Source organism: Aptenodytes forsteri, unplaced genomic scaffold (assembly GCF_000699145.1).
Source record: "Aptenodytes forsteri isolate BGI_AS27 unplaced genomic scaffold, ASM69914v1 Scaffold66, whole genome shotgun sequence".
In the NCBI taxonomy this organism is placed as follows: Eukaryota; Metazoa; Chordata; class Aves; order Sphenisciformes; family Spheniscidae; genus Aptenodytes; species Aptenodytes forsteri.
Genome location: NW_008795131.1, coordinates 3,764,590 through 3,780,903, shown reverse-complemented (window position 1 = coordinate 3,780,903; position 16,314 = coordinate 3,764,590). Strand labels below are relative to the sequence as shown.

The following is a 16,314-nucleotide window of genomic DNA, read 5'->3' as shown; positions in this document are numbered from 1 at the left end:
GACAGGGCCTTAATTAACGGGAAACCAGCTTTTAACCGCTCCATCAGGGCATCTCACGAAGACTGGGGGGAGGGTCTGCAGCCCACAGACCCCAGCCCAAAAAACCGGCACCACCCAGGTCCAGCGACAAAAGCGCCAGCACGTTGGAAAGTCCTGGCCCTTTTTAATATTAAAAAATATGAGTGTTTGAACTGCAGTCACCCCAGGGAGGGGGGATTTCCCTCTGACCCCCTTCCCAAAGGCCGCGCGTGCTCAGGCAGGCTGTAAAACCCCACGGACAACGGCAATTGTCCGAACAGCATCTAACGGGCTGGAAGCGGACGTTCTGAGGGCGACGTCCGGGCCCGTCCCCGGCCCAGGCACGGCCATTGCAATGTGCTTCTCTAAACACGGGCAGAAAGGGCTCCGAGAGCATCGGGCAAGCCCTGGGCGCTGCCACGGGGCCCAACTCGCTCCAAACCTGTAACTTTACACCAAAAGGCCGCTCTTGTCATTACGTGATATTTTATATCCATCTTTTAATTCCATAAACGGGTAGGCAAGGGGCAGGCAAACAGGGAACCAGGTCATTCACAGCAATAGGTTTAGGGCTTCCAGGGGTTTACCCCTCAGGCAAACGCGCCTGCGTGGGCCATGGGGGACAAACCACGACAATATTTAAAAGGATTTTGCAGACAGACCCAAAAGCGTTTCAGTCCTTTTCTATATTGTAACTTGTCCATGCTTCAGACTGACATCAGGCCTCAAAAATACAATGAAATTGTTTTTGCAGGTTCAGAGATCTCAAGAAAAATCATGTTTTCCCTGCTGCTTACCAGAGCCAACTGTGCTCGTGGTTCCTCCCCCCAAAAATCTAGTCCCCTGAGATCACATAATCTGCCAGATAAAACTGCTGTACCTCCAAGCAAACATGTTAACATAACTGATGAGATATACTATATAAGACAAAAAAAAAAAAAGACAAGAATAGGAAAAAAAATACAGTTTTAATTCTACAAATACTCTCTACCTATTTACAAGGTAACCAAAATATCTGCCTCAAATCCAGCAATGGCATTGCTATTCATTACTTATTTGCAAAAACCTTGTATTTCAACGACAGCAAACCTGAGCTCAGGAATGCGCCTCTGCGCTTGGGCAAGCTGAAAGGGGACTGGGAAACAAAAATGCCTTCAGTTAACGATGACGATCATCTGTCTTGCTTCGAGGGAAGCACGAGAGAGTGGAAGAGTTCAATATCCAAGTCCGAGTAGCAACAGCGGCTCATCCCTTGCATAGTTTAGTCAAACCCAGCCGTGCCCAGCAGCCTACCTGGGGATTTCAGCGAACCCCTGTGGAGCGCGGCTTCATTTGAACAAGGACGGGCGAGTCCAACCTCCACAGGTTATCCGTGAGACAACTAGATGCTATTCTGCTCTAGAAAGCAATTACGGTTTTTCTCATGAAGAACCAAAACCACGCATTTGTTTGAACTCTTCACAAAAGAAAGGTTTAGCTGTGAACAGTAAAAAGGATGTTATAACACAAAAACTACAATATACACAACGAAAGAACCACAGTGTGCCTCTCTTTTTATTCTTTATTTTACAGTTCACAATTAGAAACCTACTGATAAATTACACAGTTCACCCTCCTGTTTGGGGTTTTTAAATGCCTCAGTTGTGCTGCCGATCCCATCTCATCCCAGGAAGATGGCTCAAGGTGCCACCAGGTTACACGAGGCAGAGTGGCCAAACAACCGGCGCCAAACCTCACACAGGCCGCGCTTCATGTGGGAAGTTAACAGGCAGCAGGAATTATCCCCTAAAAACACATTTGAAGTGGAAAAATATACTGGATATCATTTCAAGGTTATTTTATAGACTTGCAAATGTTACAAATGTTCTTGGGGGGGAAAAAACCCAAACTTCCAGGGCTGCAGGTCAGCCAGGTTGTATTTGCAGGGAGCAACTACCCAGACTGGCCCTTTTTCAAGGCCTTACATCTTAAGCAATTCTCTCCCAAAGCCTCCTTTTACAGAGCAGAAAGATAAGTCAGGTCCCTCCTCAGCCATGCATTTCAACATCTGCTTAACTTTGTACACAGTTGCGGCCACCAATTCAGATGTTTAACCAGTGCTACCCAGATCCCTGGTCATTTTTTTCTGCTCAGAAGTTCCTAATTTCTCAACTTTCTTTTTTTTTTTTGGCCTCCAACTCCTCGTTCAACCACCTTCTCTTAAAAAGATGGCACACACCGCACAGCGCATCTGCTGAATTTCAACAAGCTCCTGCAAAAGAAACCCTACGGAAAACACCAGGAGTTTTCATATTGCGTCTAGCTGAACATCACAGGGGCTTTATAAAAAAGCGCAGTACTGCTTGACCCTTCCTTAGCCAAGTGCCTCCGAATTGAGGATCACAGTGGCACGGAGACCAAAGAGCTTTTCCAGCTGGCGCAGGCTCTCTGCTGCAGCGAGGATTGCTGGCTGCGTGCAGACCTGGACTGGCCGCTCCTTGCAGGACACCATCTAACCCAATGCTGCGGGTGAAACCCAGCTCTGTGCAGAGAACCCACACAGAGCCACCGCCTCGGCAAGGTGGAGGAGGACAGTGCATCACAATGGGGCGAGACTGCACCGCGGGGTATGAATTTCACTCACGCGAAGTTAAAAGGCCAAATCCAGAGATGAGGCTATGTGTACTTGCCAGTAGAAACTGGGGACAGATGACGAATGGACAGAACACACCATGAGCATGTACTTATAAAGAGAAAAAAAGGGGCAAATTGCCTTTGTTTTGCCATTCCGAAGGCGTGTTTTACCAGTTTTCTCCTTGTATCCTTCTACAGTTGCTCACCTTTGGCACAAGGAATTCTATGTATCACAAGATTTAATAATAATACTTCATATCAACACTCAGCACTTACATAGCGCTTCTCATATTCAAAGTGCTTTACAAAAGTTTGTGAGTCCTCACAACACCCCTGTGAGGTAGGTAAGTATTATTATCCCCATTTTACAGATGGGGAAACTGAGGCAGAGAGGTAAAGGGACTTGCCCAAGGCTTTATAGGGAGTTGAAACTCATGACGTAGTGGCCCAATTCTGGTCTCCCTTACGGTGGTGTAACACAGATGAACTCCCACAGAGCTATACTGGTGTAAGCAAAACAATCCAACCCAACTTTCTCTGGCTCCCACTCCTCCGCTCCGATCAACTGACCATACCTGCTCCACCTAAACCAACGGCTCGCCTTCCTCGACTACACAAAGTCCAGAGAGCAGCAGGAGCGAGTCTGCAGTCTTAAGGCAACATATACGTTCACAGCGCCACAGCTCTGCAGCACGTTGGACTACACACAGACATGCTTCTGCCATGCTGCAAGAGTCTTAGGAGAACTCAAGCGGTCTCCAGCTCTGCATTGTATCAGCTTTGAGGCTGATTCTCTTCTCCCTCAAGTTAGAATAAATCCAGAGCAAAACAATGGGGCTGCACCAGCGTAGAACTAGTACGAGATCTGAACCAGACCTTTTACCTGCTGCTTCGTAGGCAAATGCCCCTACTCGTATCTTTTCATCGTGGGCAGCTTCGGCATGGTTCATTTCACTCTCTCTCTCTCCGAGTTTGTATCTCTGCATATAAACAAACTTTCCACATTTCCAACTCATCAGCACCAGCATTTAAACAGCACCATACATCTTTCTAAGACCGATCAATATTTCCAGAAAAGTGTCAATGCATGCAAATATCACATACAAAAACATCAAGAGTGCTGGGAGATGATACCAAGGATAGAGGTGATCACAAGACAGCACACATTTAGTTTTTATTAAAAATACCAAACAACTCACTCTTACTGTAACTATGCCACTGAGATGATCATTCTAACCTGCAGAAGTTCAGGTACTTTTCCTCCAACTATTTACCTACCTACCTAGAAAGAAAGAGAAATAGCAAGCACACACATTTATACTTCCTCAAACTTGGCAGGCGTGATTCATGAGAATGGGAAAGGAGGGTTTGGGGCGGTGGGTGAGATTGTACGCTGGGTTTAGGGCAGTGGAGTACGAAAGAAGTAGAAAATATCACGTGCATCATTACCATCAGTAATCAATCTGATGAAAATAAACCCCAAAATTAGATGGATTCATGATGACATCCACTGAAAAATCTCAAACCCTAAGCACACTGGCAAACATCTTATGCCACTTCACCTACGTCCAGACACAGCATCAGCAAATAAGATCAAACAAACCTTGAAGAGAAAGCAAAAGGAAGAATAAACCAGCCTGGAGACAACAATCTTCCACAAACCACTTCCCTGCATTATTTTCAAATACATTTTACTCGTAAGCAGTTTCAGAAAGGAGTGGGGGAGAAAAGAGACCCACTACTATTTTTTTTTCTTAAACTGGCTCAGCACCAGCACCAGCTCAGAGAGAGGGAGAGAAAAATAATTCTTCAAACGTGATCCTTGGTACTTGATTAAAACATTGCTAGCCAGTCGACGAAACCCTAAATTGCCGGAGGGTTCGAAGTGAAGTGGATACACGGTACTGCTCACGGTCCTCTTCATTTGCTATGATATCTGCTCCGTTGGCCTCATCTGTATATCTCCAATCTAGAAAAGACCAACGTAGGATTTTACTGGAGCGCTGAAGTCCATTTTAAATCCTGCACTGGGCACTTCCACGCTGCACCATTACAGCGGCAAGCTGCACATGAAGAAAGTTCCTGTGACTAGAAATGAGCCTGCTTAACTGAGATATTAGAAGGAAATAAAGGTGAGTGTGACTGCTCTGCCTTTAGCAGAAAGAATAAAAGCACAAACATGCACAGAAAAAAAGAGTGCAAGATGACAGGGAGTATAAACTCTCATGGTTCAAGCCTTTAGTTTGGTCCTGCCCACAGAGGGTCAAGCAGAAGCACCGCTTGATCAGCCACAGCAGAATTTTTTGTCCTCTTAAGACAAGAAGGCCAGCTATCACTACTGATCCAATGTCAAGGCGGCCGTGTCTTGCTCCAAAGGAGCAGAGTTCATGCGAGGGGCTGCTAAACTTCTCGTGATCAAAGCTTGCTTTTGCAATAGAAACTTTATGTCGCATATGCTGAACTTTGACACTGCTCCTACCTCCTCCTGGCTCCAGCTCAAAGCTGGTCACTTATTTCTTGTTTTGCAGGAGGGAAGTCCCTCTGGCAGCACAAGCATCTCACACCACTCTTGGGGAGGTGCACAGCACTTGGCAGGCTCAGGCCCAACATGTTACTTGGCAGCTGGCAGGATCTGACTCTGCTGCAAGACCGTCAGCAAATCTCAGATGGCACCATCCAAAAAAAAAAAAAAAGGGCAAAGCATGCCCATCACCCTCCCGTTCCCCCTGCCTTGTGCAGTCCTTCTCTGGAGTCAGAGCAGCCTTTGCTGGATCCGCAGGGCTGTGAGCAGCCCGAGCAGCGCAATCCCGTAGCTGCCATAAGGGAAGTGTAAACAAACGTTATCACCGCTAATCCCCAGGCCAGGCTCCGCTAAGCACACAGCTGATCCAGCGGCTGCAACGCTGATTAGCAAACATCAGGGCAGCAGTTACCCTCCCTGCCTTCAGCCACCCACCGCAGAGTCCTCCAACCCAACCACAGCCTACCTGTACGTGAGGTGGGGCACTGAGGACATATATGACAGCGTTAGCCATATCTTCAGCTTTGAGACACTGGAAAGACAGGAGAGAGATTCTTAGTCAAAGGGCACCTCAGGACGTTAACCACAAGATCACTTCTTTCCTAACTATCAATAATGAGTTTCGGCAGTGTCACTGGGGCATGTCAAAAAGATGCAAGCAAGCAGGAAAAAAAAAAAATCCATTAAAAATTTAACAAAGGACATGTCTGGTGCTGATAATTCTCCATTTGCTTTGAATAATCTTACTACTGGCACAGTAATTCTGCCAGGTCAGGCATTGCCATCCTTATCAAAAATTACCAGAGAAGCACAAGAAATCCTGTGCTAGCCACCTGCAAGACAACACACTCACATTTCTTCTAGTGCAGGCATGTTTGCTTATTGTATCTTCTCTTCAATAAAGAAGTTATAGCCTGCCAAATGCCAAAGCTGACTGACACTTATTTACAGGAACATCAAAATAAAAGGAAAAATATAGGGAGTCAGAAACTGAACCTGAATGAAAACCTACATAGTGTGTAAATATCAGTGCAAAATCTGAGGTTTGAGTGCTGAGACTTTGGGGATGCTAATTACATCCTGGAAAGCACTGGGCACTCTGCAGAACTAGCCAGGAGAGACACTGTTAAACTACAGTCAGAGCCACTTCCCTCTGTTTCCATTTCTCCGTGTCCTACCCGAATGCTCTCATAGGTTGCAGCAGCTCTCTCAGGGTCATTATCGTGAAGTTTAAAAGCAAATCCCGTTTCCACCAGTCCTGGAGATATACACTGGAAAAAAGCAGAGCACATCCTAATAGGATTTGTAATTCCCCTTCAGTAAAAGAATAAAGAAAAAAAAAAAGGAGAGAAAAACTTTTTAGCACTGAAAAAGCCAAAAACCACCTCCACCCCCCTTTCTGTTGTTCTCCTTCCCCACCCTTTTTCTAGGGGAATAGTTTAAGAGAGCAGGCTTTGCCATAACGCCTGTTGTGGCAGGTACCTCTGGGGAACCGCTGATGGGTACTTCCCTCTTCACGCCCCAAAGGGACAGAGAAGCAGCGAAAACGATGGAAAAGCTTGCCATACAAATTAACTTCTGGACACATCACCTCTGAGATGCAAGCTCTGCATGAGAGCATTCAGCCCAGCTGCTTGCCTCCCTCTGCTGTCACGAGCCCCCCTCGCTCCCGGACAAGCAACTACCCACTTTGTGCACCCAAAAAGTTTATTCCCTGACACAGCTCATTGCTGCTGTGCCTGCTGCCCCCCAGTCTCTCTCTGCCTGGGTAAGAGAGGTGGCCAGGGACAGCTGGCCACAGGACTTGAACGTTCCCAGTGTGCTGAGTGCTATTTTTGCGTTTCCTTGCCTGTTTTCCAAAGGGAAAACCTCTGCCCCATAAAGCCTGCCAGCTCTCTACCACCCACAAGAGCAGGAGAGAGGGAGAGAGCCCACAGTACTCACTGTAGCTCGTATATGAGTCTTTGCTTCTCTGAGTTCTTGCCTCAGCCCCTCCGTGAGGGCTGTAACTGCATACTTGGTGGCACTGTAAAAATGCACCACCGACTGTGGCACAACGCTGTGGCCGTTCATGCTGAGGAGAGAGCAGAAAGGAAAGCGCTGAGAGGCGGGGAGGCAAGCGGAGTCCCGAGAAGGAACCAACAGGATAGTCAAACCACCGTAATGAACACGGAGAGATGCTGACGTGGTGGCTACGTGAGGAATTCCCCTCTCCTGTGGGGAATGCATACCACCCGAGGCTCCTCTCAAAACAGCTGTTTTCTGGAGCTGGTCAAGAAGTTTCAGTCTTCAACCTTGCACCATCACAAGTGGTTGGCATTATCCTTTTCTCCCTGGTTTGGTCTTTCTTGCATTTAAACCAGCAGAGGTTAAAAAAAGTGGTTTGAAAATCAACCATCGCAATCCTTGGAAAACCCCTCCTTGGGCACCATCAGCCCACTCCAAGGTTAAAGCTCCACCACTCAAATCCTCTCTGCGAGGCGGGGAGGAGGAAGCACATGTGGCTGATCCCACATTCCCCCCCTTGCATACCTGTTAATGTTAATGATATGCCCATCATCAATGTTTCTCTCTTTCATGGACTGGTAGGCCTCTCGGGTGCAGATGCTCACAGCCATCACGTTGACCTGAGGGAAGAGAAAAGAAGAAGAAACTAAGACCAGCAGCCCTGCCTGGCACCCTTTGACTTGCCGCCCGCACACCCAAAGCCACGGATGCAGGTTACAGTCCCCGACCCACGGCAATTCCTGCAAACGCCAACAGAGGGAAATGCACATACGCACACCGCACGCCTGGCCACACAACCCACATCACGCTGCGACCAAGCTCGGGGCTGCAGTAACAAGGGGTTTGGGCAGGGGAGGCACAGATACCCAGTTTCGTGAGACAGCCTTGGCCTCTGCCAGAAATAAATGGACTTAATTGTTTTACAGACAAGAGTGAAGGTGGGTGCAAGGTAAGGAAGAGCAAACCCACTTCCCCACAGTCAGCACTCTGTCCGGGAGACAAAGTTGTTTATTTTGTACAGCACTGAGCACACTGGAGTTGGGGCAGCTGATAGGACACTAACAGCAGGTAATTAGGTCAGCTAGTTAACGAGGAAATCCCCAGATATTGCCTGTCAGAGCGCCAGGCGCTCAGAGGCACTGCAAACCACACAGCCAAAGAGCTTCCCGTGCACAGATGAAGCCAAAGATCACATCGTGCCATGGAGAGGGCCAGAGTGGGCAAGTAACCCTGCAGATATGAAAGCCACCGATCTGTCACACCGTCCGCTGACATTTTCCTCAACCCTAACTGGATAAGCCAAGGAAGAAAGGACACGGCAATTTATCCAGTCCTTTAGCACAGGATCCAGAGCTTTCCAGGCTCCTGCTCTTTGGACCAGCACTGCCCACCACACCGTGGCTTGGTTTAACTCAGTCGTATCACCTCTGCAATGTGCCACCGTTAATGCGCAGATGCCTTGAGCATTTGCTGACCATAAAACACAGAGCAAAGTTTCCAGGAAGACGGAGGTATGGAAATTCCCCCAGCTGAAATACAGAGCACCCAGAGGTGTGTGCAAGACTGATGAGCAAGCCTTCTCAGCAGCAGTGCTAACAGCTCAAGTTTATAGTGGTTTAGATTTGGAAAAGTCGCTGAAAGGTAGAAAGCGTCTGCTGAAGCCTTCTAGAAAGGATGTAACCATTTCAAGGCAGGACACGCTGGCAGGTCCTACCTAATGGCATGTCACTTTGCTAACTAAATGAGCAGGTCAGACAAGTCTAAAAACACCGCTGTGAACTAAATATCCACAAAGAACTAAACTGATGAATCAGAAGTCAGGTGCAACTATAAATGGGAGGAGCAGCAGGAACAAGACCATGTGGACAACAAGCGAAGGATATGTGAGAGAGCTGGCTACGATCGTTGTAAAACTTATAAACAAGAATGGGACAGGCTAACTAGGACTTGCTAGCACAAAAGGACATGCAAGAGAGGAACACTAGTTTGGAGACCAGAAAGTAAGAGGCAGAAAGGGATGGATTTGAGGGATGTAATTACTGAGCAGCACACAAAGGACGAGTGGGGTCAGCTGAAGGATCTTCTGGTCACTGCTTTTGTCTCGGTTGTTATTTCTATTCATTAGTAGAGGCCATGCTTACGAGCTTCTGTCTTGGCGATAGATAAATAGCATGCTTATCTGATCTTGGAGTACCCAGGCAACACAACAAGTAGAGTCATCATTTCTCATCCAAGTGCACTTTGGTTGAGCACACAGTCACTGCTGGATATCTCAGTCATCATACCTGGAACTACAGAGATAAATTCCCCGGCACCAGGTTGAAGGTTTACCTTGGCTGTGCAAGGAAGAATATTAGCAGACGTGTCAGCAGAAGTGGCACTGTACAACCACCTCAGCACTGAGTGAAGACCAGAGCAGGCAGGGCATCTGAAGGCTTTTGGATTTCACAGTAAGAAGGTCTAGGAAAGCGGGAGTAACCTGCTCCAGTCTGATACACTAACCGAGTGAGGAGCCAGTCCTTTCAGATACAGATCTGGGCAACTGTTGGTATAAAAAGCCTTCGTGACAAACAACATCCCTGCTTTCCTCCCTGCCCCGGGACGCCCTGAACCCACCAGGCACCGTGTCTTTGGTGCAGGTGCTCCCCAGCTCCACTCAGTCTCCGTAGGCCACTAGAGGGTAACATCAGCCTGAAGCCTGAGACCCGGCTCCAACGCTGTGACTCACGCTGAACAATGCTTCCTTGCGTGGGTAGAGTTACAACATTTTGACAACTACTGGCAAAGCAAGATACTAATCAACAGCCACATGGGAAAGTCCAGAGCCCGTAAGATAAGACATCCTGGTACAACAAAACAACTGTCTGGAAGGCAGCTGAGCTGGGATTGCCTCGCTGCCTTTTCCCAATAGCACCCACAGGATTTTTGAGTGAAATCCCATTTCAAAACATGGAACAGGCACTCAGGAACCTAAAAACATGCCTAGAAAATGAGCAAGCGTTAGGGCTGTATCACTTTGAGGAACAATCTAAAGGCCGTTGTTACAAATATCCATGCAAGACATTTTTCAGCCTTGTTCCTATTTTAAGAACAAAAGGTGCAAAGGTCCCTTAGCAAAGATGGCCAACACATCTGTGCTCTGCCTTTGCACAGCATGCTGCACAAGGCAGCAGGTCTGTGACTGCCGCGTGTGCGCGCGCTAATGCAATAGAAACAATGAAGGCACATTTTCCAGTAATTAATGAGTTCCAATTGCCAGGTCGGGAGAACATAAGATCCTGTTCCTGGAAGCGCTGAGCATTTCACTTCCCAGAATCAGCCTTTTCTAAGGCATCAAAATGAGTATCCCAGCTCCTAAGTACATATAAAAACGCAGGTTACAGAAAACATATCTCTGCACAGAAGGTATATAAAAGCAAGAAGAACAGAGCCTTGCCAGTCAACGAATAACGCCAAGAAGAATCACACCCATTTAGTGTCTAAAGGAGCAAGAGGATGCGTGCTGCAGTCCTTTGTGCCCCGAACAGTGCAAATGGAAAGTTCAGCTTGAATTCCTGGCTGTAAAGGTCAGTAGATAAAACGTGAAGGAGCTGTTCAAATCCCAGAGCCTGGAGTCCGCATGTACACAGCACCCAGCCCTGGCTACTCCCGCGTGGATCGGGGACAGCTGGAGGACTTTGGTCCAGCCTCACGTCAACCACAACCTCACAAACAAGTAGAGAGAAAAGGGGGGAAGCTGTGCACCGAAAGATGACAGGCTCGGAACCTGCCTGCGATAACACGCTCCTTCCCTGGCACACACTGAATTTGCTGGCTGGCAGCGCTGGACTCCGCGCTGCTGTAATGCAACGGAGAGGCGATTCCCAACATGAGACTCCTGCAGCCCAGGGAGATGCAGCTCCCCCTTGGGAACAAATACAATAACAAATAAGGAACTGGAACATTAAAAAAGAGGAATAAGTAAATGATAACATGATTTCGACTGTTAGATGTATAGCAAGAGATTTTATGGAATTGGTATACTGAGAGGGGAGCCTGGAAGGAGACAGAGCCTCAAAGCTCATAAAAAATGCATGGAAACAAAAATTGATTTACCAAAAGAAAAAAAAAAAAGACTTTAATTTAAGGCCCTAATGCCTCCTAAATCAATAGATCGATGGCTGTTTAGAAACTTCTCCTGTCAGGCAGCCCAGAAGTACACTGAAACTCTCCAACAGCATCTCTCAAACTGTGCTGCTCACTAACACCTTTCTCCAAGGGACCTTTGGAAGAATCCTCCCTGCTCCCACTCAGCTCTGCAAAGCCCAGTGGCCCGTGAAAGGCACTGGCAACCTTCCCCCATCCTGACCCTCCAAGAGCTTCAGAGCATGGAGAAATGGACCTGGCGAGTGTCTCCCTGGGGCTGGTATGCCACAGCGGGGAGAGCTGTCAGCGCAGATCCCTCCCCAAACCCCGCTGCCACGCCGGCACCTGCACAGCCACGGCACGCTTGGAGAGCAAGATTTCCAAACAGGGAGGTCACAGCCGCAAAACTGGGGACACACAGCAAAAGGAAAAACCCAGAGCTATTTCTACCACTTACCAGCAGGCTAAAAAGCAAAACCCAGGCTTGGCAGGGCTGCCTGGGCTGAGACGGGCAAAGCATTTGGCTCTGGAGGGTGCCAGGGCTTCACCCTCACATTAAAGGTGCAAGTGTTATTCAGACAATTACACACAAGCCAAGAGCAAACCCACCAGCTGCGTGTCTCAGTCTGCTCCCAGTGCTACCAATAGAATTTTTGCCAAGCAAATCAGAGCAGACATAGCCGTACAGATCACCTCTGGGAATAAAACATGCCCCCAGCCTGGTTTCCTAATGCTGCCCTTGTGGAGCCACTACCCTGCTTCTCCTCCCACCCCGAAGCAGCTCCAAAGGGTGCGCACAGCAGCACCCGCAAGGAGGGGGACCCCACAAACTCCCAAACTTTGAGCCACTGTAAATACCAACACGGGAGTGGCTCATACAGGACAATCCCCATTCCAAAATCTTGCTCCCTAAAACTGGTGGAAGGTGGGACAAAGAGAGCACTCCCACCTGAGAAGCCAGGGAACGGAGCATGGAGAGGGGAAGGGCCTTCAGCTGGCAAAAGCCACGTGTGTCCCCCAGCCCGCCCACCTTCCAAAGAACAAAAGGTTAGAAGAACAAAGAGAAACAAGTGCGAGGGACACGCAGCATCCACAGAAACATCCACACAAGATGCAGCGACAGCAACCAGGACAAGGAGTTTACAAGGCGCAGGCGACCCGCAGGGCCAGGCTTGCAGCGAGACAACGCTGGGAAGTGCCCTGCTTTACACCAGCTCAGCCTCAGCTACACTTCACTTAATTTTCTTTAAAGACTCCATGGCAACCGGGGACGGGGAGATGTGGCTGTGCAGTGACCCAGGCTGGGCAACCCACAAAAGCCTGGCTGGGCAGACAAAGCTGAGCTGAGCTTGCTTCGGCTGCAGTTACAGCAGCCAGCAGACCAGCCAAAATCCTAACAAGAACTTAATTAGCCAGGATATGGCAGCTCCTGCCCTGGCAGCAGGAGTCTGAGGCCTCAATGTGCCCCTCTGTTTTGCTTTACATAGCCCCTGAATCTGCTGCTGGATAAACAGCCACCGGCTGCCACAGGAGCTGACAGATCCCGGCTCACTCTGCTGTCAGATGTAGTAGCCCCGAGCCTACAGTTTCGAGCAGCTTTTCAAATAGGCATGTCGTCTGCTCTCACAGCTGCTGGAGGTGCTGCAAGGTTTACCCAAAGCCATGAGTTCGACTCTTGTTCCTATGAGGATGACGCTTTCATGCACAAAAGTAGGTAGTATAGGAGGGGAAAGTCACCTTCGTGAAAAGCTCCTGTTTCAGCATCTCATCAGCCAGAGCTGCAGGAAGGCCAGTACAAAAGGGCCGTTGCAAGGGCACACAAACTGGCCCGGGGTCCCACAGCTGTGGCTGCTACTGCTATGTGCAGAAAAGGGCTGTCACATACTGACAAAAGATGGTGAAGTCCCAAAAAGATGCACAGCAGCACCTCAGGACAGCAACACCCAGGGAGAAGCACTGCTAGTAAAATAGCATGGACCATTTGCACAAACTCCCAGTTCGGCACATGAAATTGCCTTGTTTCCATCCAGCTCTAACCAGATTATGGGCAGAAAATTAAGCTATAAAGACAAAAAGCATTACAGCTTTTTAAGCCAAAAAGAATCTGCCCGTTTTACAACCCATTGCTACAACTAACAGGATTAGCTACAAAAGCCAGTGCTTGGCATTCAATTTCCTATTTTATTGAAGAAAAAAAAAAAAGCGAGGCTCATCACCCTTTAGAAAGCCGTTGAGCTAAAGGAAACACACTACTGAAGGTATTGAGTGTTTTCATACTCCAAGGTGAAGGCACGTGGCTCAGCAGTGCGTGATGTCTTTCCACTTCCCAATCAGCAAACCCGGGCCACGTCAGAGCCAGATGGGAAGCAGGTCCTCAGCTCTGCACACATGAAATGAGTAGATGGGGACAATGGTGCAGGTGGCCAGAAGAAATAAAACTCTAGCACAGTTCCTGCTCTCCCAGCGGCACTACTCACGTCTATCATTGTCCGCCAGCCCTCCGTTTTCCCCGAGAGGAGAGGCTCCGGGCGAGCCAGCCCCGCGTTGTTGATGCAGACATCAACTCCTTGATGAAGGGTCTTGATGGCGGAGAACATCGACAGGATCTCCTCTTCATTGGAGAGATCGCACTTGTACGGGATGAGGGTCCCCGGATAGCCAGCACTCTGGCATTCAGCTGCCAATTTCTAGGGAAGAGAAAGGAAGGAAGAAAACAGCCATCAGCCTCCTCTCCTTGTGGAGCAGCTTATCCAGCCATTTGCTTAAAAACACACCCCAGGGCTAATAAAACACAGCAGCTTCCTGGTGAGCCCGTCTTAAGAGCAGGCGCTAGGGAAGAATCATTGTGAATGCTAATTAAGAAAAAAGAAGTATCAATATACATGAGAGTCTGAGCCCTTCAGCCTTTAAGTTATTAAACTTGAGGACGCACTCTGTGCTCGTCCATCACCCCAGGCTATACAGGTCGAGGCGAGCAGGTGCTGGCAAAATACAAATAAATACTGCTGCGGCAGCAGGCTGCAAGTCTGCCACACCGCTGCACAGATAAAGGACGTGGCAATCGCATGCCTGACAATTCCTCATTAGCCATTACCAACAATTATTCCAAGCATCCAGATCTTTTATAAGGCTAGATGATATAAAGCAAATGAAAGGCCAAGAGCTGCTGCTGGCCGCCTGTGTTAATGATGCAGCAGCCACCGCACCAAATCCTCTGGAGGATGCCCTTTACCCCCTGATGCTAATGAGAAGCAGCATCTCATCTCTGATGTGTCATATTAGCGACAGTGACAGCTTCCAGCGCGAGGCGAGAGCCACGTGATGTCTGGTTTCTGCGGAGAGATGGACTCTGGCTACAAATGTCCACCAAATCACTCGAACGCCATCGCCGGCGGCGGTTTCACCAATGTGACATTTCAGAGGGTGCAATAAAGCTGCTCTCCTGCCAGAGGCAGCTTTCCCACTCCTCCCGGCTCCTCCCTGCATACCAAGGACTGCAACTCACAGCCGTTTATAAAAGGAGGAGCGAGGCCCAGCACAGGAGTCCCCTGGCTGGAAGCAGAGGATGGCAGGACAGTGATTACACATGAAGGCGGCTGCCGAACATCCCGGCCCCAGCTGATCACCTGCCCTGGAGTTCACCTAGCCTCCACCAGAAACAAGGATGCGGGGAAGCCGGGCCACCAGCTGCAGCACCCAGGACCATCCAAAACACCACCGGGAAGCTCGCACCGGAGGGATGCTGACTTTTTTTGCTTGCTGTGAGGTACAGCATCACCTCCCAGACTGGCCCAGCCCCTCCTGGCCCTCCAGGAAGACGCATGGAGAAATTCCCACATCTTGGAGAAGGCAGATGCTGAAACCAGCCACACCATCTGTACCGACACGGGGAGGAGCCTGGAGAGCCACATTGGCCTCAGACACGGCTCGCTCTAATGAAAGCAGTGACAAACCAGAGCATTGAAGGTGTCTTTCTCCCAGGGGAAGCTAGCAAGCCCCAGGGTCCCCTGTCCCTTTCACTTAGCAGAGCTGGTCTTCTGGCAGCTGCCGCAGGGGCAAACTTGCCCGCAAAACACCCAGCATCGGTGACATTCCAGAGTTTGTCAGCCAGCCTGATGTCCAAATTCTGAAATAAGCATTAGACAAAAGAAAAAAAAACAAAAACAAACCATGGAACATAAGGGAAAGTGGAAAGAGAAGAAAAAAAAAAATCGGAGACAGCATGGCACCGGCACAGGCTGGCAGGAGAGCTTGTGGGGCTGTATCAGTTCACAAAGACCATGGGACCTTGTGAATGCCAAACCAAAGCATGGGCCCAGCTCCCATCCAGCTGGCCTCCAACGCATGCCATCCCCCAGAGCAGATGCCAGCATGCCCAGGAAACCTGCAGGTTCTGATCCCTGAAGTTTTGTTAGAATCAGCTCTCTGCTCCCCGGCCAGCTCAACACAGGACGGCCGCGTGCCTTAGGGTAACAAGGAAGGCTGGCAACTCGGTTAGATGCCACAAAGTCCAAAAAGGGGAAAAAAATTCCACCTGAAGATGTGAATTGGCTCCCAACTCCAAATCACAAAGTGTGCTCTTCGTCAGTGGCTTTTTCGGTGACTAACTTTCTCTCAGCCACGTTTTCACAGAGCAGAGCTGAGCAGCCTCACTGGGAGAAGGACAGACAAGCCAGGACCTCCAAACCCCGCTCTGCGCCCCAAGCACATTCATTTTAATTACCGTGGGGCAAGTAGCTCTGTTCGGTAAATGATTTTCAACCTTTCTCAATACCTAAGACCACTGCAGAGGTGGGCTGAGTCCCTGAACAGTGAGTTTAAGCTTTTCTGATTTGCCAATCCACAGCTTTCACAGACCACAAGCCAAAACCAGCCCAGGTCTAAGGGTCTGGACCAGAAGCCGCTCTCCTTTCTGGGTACCGCTTCAGTGAAGGCATTACAGTAGCACAAGAATTATTATTATTGTTCTCACAGCACCAAGCGAGAAGGGGACAGACGTGCTGAGTTCAGCCCGGAGATCGATACATCCC

The 16,314-nt window shown here is 49.0% G+C and overlaps 2 protein-coding genes across 2 annotated transcripts in view; both read right to left on the bottom strand.

Annotated features, from left to right (window-relative positions):
* Positions 1-3,581, bottom strand: part of MRM1 (mitochondrial rRNA methyltransferase 1) — a 12,701-nt gene extending 9,120 nt beyond the window's left edge. The window contains exon 1 of the mRNA XM_009278352.2: positions 3,515-3,581. Coding sequence (XP_009276627.1) covers positions 3,515-3,581 — 67 coding nt within the window. The remainder of the gene's footprint in view (positions 1-3,514) is intronic.
* Positions 3,275-13,989, bottom strand: DHRS11 (dehydrogenase/reductase 11). The gene is made up of 6 exons (XM_009278240.1): positions 13,762-13,989; positions 7,685-7,779; positions 7,097-7,226; positions 6,331-6,423; positions 5,619-5,684; positions 3,275-4,600 (listed from the first exon to the last, which is right to left on the bottom strand). Exons 1-6 carry the CDS (start codon positions 13,879-13,881, stop codon positions 4,559-4,561), a joined length of 546 nt encoding a protein of 181 aa, XP_009276515.1. The 5' UTR covers positions 13,882-13,989; the 3' UTR covers positions 3,275-4,558.
* Positions 13,990-16,314: the final 2,325 nt, after the last annotated feature.

Excerpts from the sequence above, each read along its gene's own strand:
- DHRS11 (XM_009278240.1), bottom strand. The coding sequence starts at position 13,881 with ATGTTCTCCGCCATCAAGACCCTTCATCAAGGAGTTGATGTCTGCATC. Across the intron at positions 7,780-13,761 it reads GCTGGCGGACAATGATAGAC|GTCAACGTGATGGCTGTGAG; the intron begins GTGAGTAGTGCC and ends CTCTTCCCTCAG. Across the intron at positions 7,227-7,684 it reads CATATCATTAACATTAACAG|CATGAACGGCCACAGCGTTG; the intron begins GTATGCAAGGGG and ends CTCTCTCCTCAG.